Here is an 8,785-nt window from a genome sequence, read left to right on the forward strand (position 1 = left end):
CTTATACTGATACTCCGCCTACTGACACTGACCTGAGGCAAAAGATTTACTTTTATCTTTGACAGCTTCTATTCTACCAGTCAACGTATGAAATCCCTGGTAAATTCATGAAAACGTAAGCAGGACCTATCTTGTTGCATTTGTTACATTATAAATTCTTTGTTATCTCACAAGTCTTCTTTAAATTTCTTTTGTTAATAATTCCTTGTCGAAGGTGGAGTAATTATTTGGAACAACTATAAACATTTTATATTCACTCAAAAACAGTTGTGGCCAACAATGATGAAGATGATCACTGTTGCATTGATGACTACAGTACAGCAACAATCTAGAATTGAGTTTAAAGATCACTAAGGAAAAAATGTTAGAAAATATACTTTTTCAGAATTCCACAAACAAAATGTGAATGACTTTATTGTAGTGTCACTGAAGTGCGATGAACGCTCAAAGAAGGAAGCTTGAAAGAGGTTTACTGCTCAGATTAATAACTAAATCTTTGGCGGAGAACAGTTTTGGTTCAAATGGCTCTGAGCACTATGGGACTCAACTGCTGTGGTCATCAGTCTCCTAGAACTTAGAACTACTTAGACCTAACTAACCTAAGGACATCACACACATCCATGCCCGAGGCAGGATTCGAACCTGCGACCGTAGCAGTCGCGCGGTTCCGGACTGCGCGCCTAGAACCGCTAGACCACCGCGGCCGGCCAGAACAGCTTTCTTTAGTCTTCAACGGTATGAAGCAGTTTCAACAGTATGAAGCAGTTGCTATAATTCCCAGTTATATTCTGCAGTCTATGTATTCTACTTTTATGATGTAAGACGACAATATATCCTTATTCTTGTGTGGGGTGTGCCTGATCCACGTCTTGCTCTGCTTCTATGACAGGTAGCGCGTCTTATTTCTGTACATTGATCCCCTTATACTTATCAATTGCAAATAACGAGGTGAAAAGACGTCCATCGAGTATCACTCAAATCTTCCAGTAATAGCAAATCTCTTCCTTCAGGTCTGAGTCAGCAGGCAGAGGGTGTAAAATCCGTAAATTCATGATCAGTGTAAAGAAACAATTTGCATAATGTTATAACGGTGCTGCCATTCTGGCTATGATCGGTGGATGTCACAAAAAGTCTCCAAATTCGTGCCGTTGCCGATTACAAGTTTTCTGTTAACACGGACTGCGAGAGACAAAGTAAAACATCGCGATTAATAATTTTATAATTATAGTTTTTTAAACCTTGCTTTTAGAGTCACCACATCATATATCGCCTAAGTAATATCGCGTGTTTTTGAATACACAAAACAGTTTAGTTTCTCCACAATTACTTCTGAATTATTAAATATTTAGAACCTGCTTCCGTGGTCGAGGACGAGCAGAGTGGAAATATCCATGTGACGCTGTTGCCATTGGAGTTGCAATATTTACTGCCTGTTATGAGCAACCTTAATTAATTTTGCTTCGGCACAACAAATTTGACTATTTTCAAGTCTAGTTACTTAATGGTGATCCTGTATCTCGTCTTTCGCAAGATGGACGCGTACGTTTCAATTACTCAAACTTTTATCGTTTAGTACTGGGCACAATGACACGATACCAAGTCGCCATGTGGAAACACACCATCTGACGAGATGTTAAGTCTTGTCACGTCACATTGACATCAAGTGTGTATCTACTTTTACTCGTCTAACTAGTACTGTTTGACAGGTACGATTTTAAGCATTGATAAATTAATGCACAAAGCCATATGCACATTTATTTTTTCCAGTAACGTGTTAATAATAAAAGCATGGCGGTTCCTTATAATAACCCTGGGACCGTTTGCAAATGTTTCCCATGGCGTTTGGAACAAGACAGGCGCAAACTTCTAATAAGTTTCAACTGCTTACTTATTACTATGATTATAAACTGCTATATATGCCATAACAAAGGTGCGCTCTCCACTGTTGAAATTTCAGTAGCCCTCCAAAATAAATGAACGCTATACGCGAACAGTTGAAACTCGCGACCCAAAGAAATCATAATGCAATATGTCTCTTTCAGAACACGATTTGTCTAATACTTCCTCACTATTTCTAATGGCAGGATATTAGAGGCGAGTCGCTGATATTTCTTTATTTTTTTATTAAGCAAAATATTTTTTTGGCCCTACAGCATCGGTGTTTACTACGGCAGTGCGCTTACGGTACCAACAACGTCGCACAGTTGGCAGGCTTGCGAAGCGGTATTGACCGCTGGCGGAACGAGGCAGGTGGCGTCGCGGTCGGCCCCACGTGTTACATAGGATGCCTACGAGTTGTCAACCCGCCATTTCCGAAGCATGTTCAATGTCATAGTATCTACACTATTTCCCCACGCTTCACGCAGAATGCTACTTCAGTTTTATTTTTTTTTCACTTGGCGCAAGCAAAGTGCCTATCATCTGTCATTTTAAGCGAGTTTATCCGGTTTTCAAAATGTTGTACGCAGTGTGTTATCTGTAAATATATCGATTTCATTAGCTGCATAAAATACTTCTCTTTGGTCCAATGATTGTTGCTATACTTACAAAAAAGGAAAAATTTTCATATGAAGTTATTTTTATTCATGAACTGACCAGATTGTTACCATACGTTGTCTGACCTGTTTCTGAAAATCACGCGTTTTCTGACACATTATTGAAAGTAATGTCTCTCCTTGAACTTTTTGTGAAGTGTATTTTTAGCCTTTGTTACACACGAAATTGTGATCTTGAAACAATACTACGTTGGTATACTCAACATCATAGTCCTAACAGTTACAGCACTAAAATACGGTGGTCCAGAGCGCTAAGTCACTTAACTGGTAAAGAGACATTGCTGCTGCAATGTCTACTGCTAGATTCGAATTTCACATTGAAGCAACAAGTGGCAGTACTGGCATTCGTGACAACGATTCTGATCTTCCTTACCTCGCTAACATGCTAATAGTCAACTCATGTAATCTTACCCAATAGTGCATTAATTGTAAGGAACTGAACAAACTCACTGTCAATTTAAGCAAAGTTGTCATCAGACCGAAGGTTGGTTTGCTTAAGCGGAGCATGATCCTGTTGGAGGTGGTATGAACTTGCAGTCATATTGCAAAATTTCGGCGGTCATGTTTTTCTTTTCCGACTAATTTAACTGCAGCATCTTGTTTTAAACTTATTGAACAGCACCCAGTTAAGGACCACAAAAAATTTATAGATTACATTATTAATTTCTGTCCGTATATACCACCTTCGGAATTGAGTACACACAGTTTGCGTACCATAGCAAGTCAGCATATCTAAAAATGCGGCAGTTGTTTGTCTCTTTATTGTAGCTGTACCATTTTACATATGCCGTGCCATTATGATTATCAAACTGTGATCTGTAACTGGAGTAGTCCGCAGCTCGCGGTCGTGCGGTAGCGTTCTCACTTCCCATCCCCGGGTTCGATTCCCGGCGGGGTCAGGGATTTTCTCTGCCTCGTGATGACTGGGTGTTGTGTGATGTCCTTATGTTAGTTAGGTTTAAGTAGTTCTAAGTTCTAGGGGACTGATGACCATAGATGTTAAGTCCCATAGTGCTCAGAGCCATTTGAACCATTTTTTGTAACTGGAGTAAAAATTCCGCTTCAGGTTTGAAATAGAGTTTGGATGCACGTCTTCTTCAATACGAGTGCAGTGGTTCAGTTTGCGTCATTTTGCTGCTTATTCAATGAATTAATTTACGCACTAGGTTAGCTGCGTATACAGAAGAGTCCCCTCACGGAATTCAGTAAAACAAATGTTTCGAATGACTGGCTTTTATCTTCATGGGAGATGGTAACCATGCTGGGCAAAAATTGCGCTAATGTACAACAATATATTTTTAACATAATTTCACAACTGGAGACTCGACAATCGTCGGAAATACGCTGAATATTGTTGCGAAAATATATACACACTGTTGATTTAAGCGCAATGAAAACGTACTTACATTTGAAATGTAAATTCTGCAGTGCGACAGGAGATGGATTTATTTTTAATAATAAAAAAAAGAACGTTACAGTTTTCGAGCTGCTGCTCGTTAGTACAGTATAGCAGATTTGTCATCTGCCATGCATCGATAGGTTCACTGGCTTAAACGTTTAACTGACAGCTAAGGCAATGCAAAAATGAACGTACAGAACTGTGGGCGCGATGCGTTTATAGAAACCAAATGAACAGTCACCTGTCTGAGGAAAATGCAACTATTATAAAAAAAAATTATTCACTGTTAAATGAATCTCTCGGGTTCCTTCCGTACCCGTAAAAATGGCATTGCGCTATTTCAAACTTACATGTCGAATGACTTATTTCTGAAACTGTATTTGGTATTAGGGTGAAAGTATGCAAGTTTACAAAGGGCCACCCTGGCCTTATGGGTAGGAAATGCATGCACGTCAACACAAACTACGGTTAAAGTTACGTACTGGACCTCCTCGCATTTTTCGCAGGTTATGTAGGATATACGTACGTAACACGTATCGGAGTACTCATCGGAGACTTTTCCAATACCTAGTGTGTTTAAATATGGCGCGAACGTTAACATGAGGCTACTGTGCTAAACAATCTCTTACCACAACCTTTATTTAACGTTCACATTCATTTGCTTCGTTAACTCACAACCAAATTATCACGTTTCACTCTAACCTAGACCTCGGGCTACGATACAGATGCCTGTCACCACAACCAAGATTTAGGGGGGCAGGGGCGGGAAGGATGTACTGTACCACACTCTAACCCAAATTGGAAGCGGAGGGCGCGACTGTTGACGGCAGCAGGGTACTCACAAAGGCAGGCAGCAGCCAAGAGACGCACGGCGTCCGACGGCGGCGCGACTTCCGGGAAGAAGGGCGCAGTGGCGTAGTGGGCGAAGGTGAGCGCGACGATGGCCTGCGTGGCGGGCCGCAGCACCAGCAGCTGCACCCACAGGCTGAGGAAGGCGGGCAGCGGCCCGAACGCCTCTCGGATGTAGCCGTAGTCGCCGCCGGCTCGCCGCACGCACGTGCCCAGCTCGGCGTAGCAGAGCGCGCCCAGCGCCGAAAACAGCCCCGACGCCAGCCACACCACTATGGACATGCCGACGGACCGCGTCTCCTTGTACACACCGGCCGGCGACACGAAGATGCCCGAGCCGATGATGGTGCCCACGATGATGGCGACGCCGTTGAAGAGCGTGATTTTGCGCTTGAGCACCACCTTGCCGTCGCCGGCGGCAGCGGCGGCGTCCTCCGACCCCATGGCTGCCACGCTGCGACCTACTTCTTCGCGCGCGCCTCCGTCCGTGTACGGCCGCGGAGTGGTGGCCGCCTCGCCAGCTGCGAACGCGGCGCGCTCCCGCGCATGCGCATAGCGTCGCTCGCGGCGGCGTCGCGCTCTGCTTTGAGGCAAATAGCTGCTACCGTTGCGTCAGCACCCGCCGCCGCGTCACTACTGTCTGCGGTTCGTATGAATGGGAAAGGGATCACCACTCAGATGCCGACGGTCACTTACGAGAGGGGCACAGAAACGGACAGGTGGCTTCGATTTTATCAGTGCATGCGTCTCTCATATTGGGCGTGGCTGGCACACTGATAATGATAGTAACAACGACCACACATTCTTTCACGATTCCTTGGCCTACGAATCCAATTTATACTGCTCGCAAAACGTTTTGGTACACGGTACAAAAACACCAGAATCCATTTTCCTGCATCAGTTATACCGGGTGATCAAAAAGTCAGTATAAATTTGAAAACTGAATAAATCACGGAATAATGTAGATAGGGAGGTACAAAATGACACACATGCTTGCAATGACATAGGGTTTTATTAGAACCAAAAAAATTACAAAAGGTCAAAAAATGTCCGACAGATGGCGCTTTATCTGATCAGAATAGCAATAATTAGCATAACAAAGTAAGACAAAGCAAAGATGATGTTCTTTACAGGAAATGCTCAATATATCCACCATCATTCCTCAACAATAGCTGTAGTCGAGGAATCATGTTGTGAACAGCACTGTAAAGCATGTCCGGAATTATGGTGAGGCATTGGCGTCGGATGTTGTCTTTCAGCATCCCTAGAGATGTCGGTCGATCACGATACACTTGCGACTTCAGGTAAACCCAAAGCCAATAATCACACGGACTGAGGTCTGGGGACCTGGGAGGCCAAGCATGACAAAAGTGGCGGCGAGCACACGATCATCACCAAACGACGCTCGCACGAGATCTGTCGGACATTTTGTGAATTTTGTTTTTTTGGTTCTAATAAAATCCTATGTCATTCCAAGCATGTGTGTTAATTTTTACCTCTCTATCTACTTTATTCCGTGGTTTAAGAGTTTTCAAATTTATACTGACTTTTTGATCACCCGGTATATTTACATCTACGTTTGTACAGGGTGATTTTGCTAAATGGGGAGAAATCCAGGAAATTATGCCGAGAGGATGAGAACACAAATTTCATACGACGGTTGGCCACAGGGGAGGTACACACAGTTGAACGTGAAGGTAAAAGATAATTAACAATGTAAGTTTTGATGATTCAAAGTATTAATGAGAACATACCAGGTTACCGGAAGTATTCTGTCTCTACTAGGCCAGCACAGAGGAGGGCGGGAATTGGGGGGGGGGGGGGGCGTGGGCAGGGGCCCATGAACTCACCCCCCCGCCCAGAAATGTTGGCGCTTATACTCGATACAATGGAAATTCTGTAGTACCAAAATGCTTTCTTAATATTATTCATTCTCCATTATGACTGAAATTCAAGTGAAAAGAGTTTAGGGTAAAGAAGTTAATGAAACACAGCAGAGGAAGGTTCACGGAACCATATGAGGCTTCAACTCTTGCAAAGCGGAGTAGAAAGTGGACAGTTTCATAACATTACTAAATCTGTATTTGCGTAAAGATTTCCGTGTAGTTGAAAATAGATCACCCAATGACAGGTTTGAGCCAATTAGCTTCCTTTGTCTCCAGTATCACAGTGCCATACTCAGCCATACAAGAAAGAATTGAGCTGCAACACGGCTGCTTTGGGCTGTTCCCAAACAGAACGTAATAGACTCAATATTAGTATCTCTACTCGAAAACCTGTGTAAAGTAAATACATGCCTTCCACGTAGAAAAAAAAGCGAATGATTTGACTCTACTTTGTAACGTTCTGCTAATTTTATTTTGATTTCTTCGAACTATTTGCTTTTCTACTGCGTACTATGTGGGACTGACACTTCAGCAACACAGCCGTAAATTTAATAAATATGTGTCTAGTAATTTTGCGGAAATTTGAGCTATTAACAAATTTATGGGTCGTTCGAGGCTAATGAAAACAGCAAATCAATTCCTGTCCTCCTATATGATACATTAAAGGTTTAATCGAATATGAATTTGTATTATAATATAAAAAGTCAGACTAGGTAAAACTAGCTTTTCGATTTGCCTGCGCCCGCGCCCCCTCCCCCGAAAAATAATCCTGTGTGCCGACCCGGTCTGTACTGGTGTTTTAGGTCCACATTCAAGAGGAGATCAGTGAGCTGGAGCACCGTCTTGTAGCACTTTTCGTACCTATAAAGGCACGTCCTCTTGCAGGGGATGCAGGTTCACTCGCAGCAATGTGTTGTGGAAGCTTAATTGCACTGACGAGGCGGTCGCCACTAACCTCCATCCACACAGTGAAGGTCAACCGGCGCTGATGTTTCGCTGCCACTATTCTTCGTAACCCACAGGTGGGTGTTACGAAGGTTGACGATGCTGCCCCTCCTTAAAGAAGCCATATCTGTGAATAGGATGGATGACAGTACCGCGGCGCGCTTTGTGTCGAACCAGCGGCAAAACCGTCGCCTCGGAGACCAGTCTGCAGGTAAGAAGGCGTGCAGGCGTTGTAAGTGATTAGAGTAGCGGCTGTTGGAGAATGTTCCCCATTGTGGTCTGCCTTCCTCTATGCTGCCAAGACCCGTGCCTGGTGCTCAGACTGGGATCATTGCCAAAGATCTTTTATCTTATACCTCCTCCATATGACCTGTTTTGCTCCTTTTATTCTTAGGGATCGTTTCCTGCTGTCTGTCGCCGATGGGCAAAATCATTCTGCGTTCCACAAGCTACCTTAGGATGAGTTGCAAAGGGTACTTCTCGTGTCGTTATTATTTCCTCCTCCACTCGCACGAAATGTTCGTGGGAAGAACGACTATCAATATACCTTTTCCTACGAGCTCTAGTTCCAGGATTTTCTCGTGAGACGAATCTTACACGGTTCTCCTTGCAACGTACGCAGTCGGAATTTCAGCAGGAAACTCCGTGATACAAAACACATCTTGTGTAGTTTCTAACATTGAAGTTAGTTGAGTGTTTCCGTAAAGTAGGTTTTCTCCGTGTTAAATGACAGTAAACTTTCCCTCGTAGGTATAAAACTTATTAGTTCTTTGAATGGTAAAGGATTTATACACCGCCGTAGAACTTCCAGGCACTTCTGGAAACGAAGCCCACCATAGAACAACGCTTTCTGAAAAGGCCCTTTGATGCGTGGCACCATGTACACTGCATATTTTCGGTTTTTTTTTTTTTTTTTGTCATCAGTCTACTGACTGGTTTGATGCGGCCCGCCACGAATTCCTTTCCTGTGCTAACCTCTTCATCTCAGAGTAGCACTTGCAACCTACGTCCTCAATTATTTGCTTGACGTATTCCAATCTCTGTCTTCCTCTACAGTTTTTGCCCTCTACAGCTCCCTCTAGGACCATGGAAGTCATTCCCTCATGTCTTAGCAGATGTCCTATCATCCTGTCCCTTCTCCTTATCAGTGT

The 8,785-nt window shown here is 43.4% G+C and overlaps 1 protein-coding gene across 1 annotated transcript in view; it reads right to left on the minus strand.

Annotated features, from left to right (window-relative positions):
* Positions 1 to 5,294, minus strand: part of LOC124776784 (large neutral amino acids transporter small subunit 1) — a 348,969-nt gene extending 343,675 nt beyond the window's left edge. The window contains exon 1 of the mRNA XM_047251922.1: positions 4,797 to 5,294. Within this exon, the coding sequence (XP_047107878.1) occupies positions 4,797 to 5,247 (451 nt within the window). The 5' untranslated portion in view covers positions 5,248 to 5,294. The remainder of the gene's footprint in view (positions 1 to 4,796) is intronic.
* Between the last annotated feature and the right edge of the window lie 3,491 nt (positions 5,295 to 8,785).

The sequence above is a fragment of the Schistocerca piceifrons genome, chromosome 2, assembly GCF_021461385.2.
Source record: "Schistocerca piceifrons isolate TAMUIC-IGC-003096 chromosome 2, iqSchPice1.1, whole genome shotgun sequence".
Taxonomy (NCBI): Eukaryota; Metazoa; Arthropoda; class Insecta; order Orthoptera; family Acrididae; genus Schistocerca; species Schistocerca piceifrons.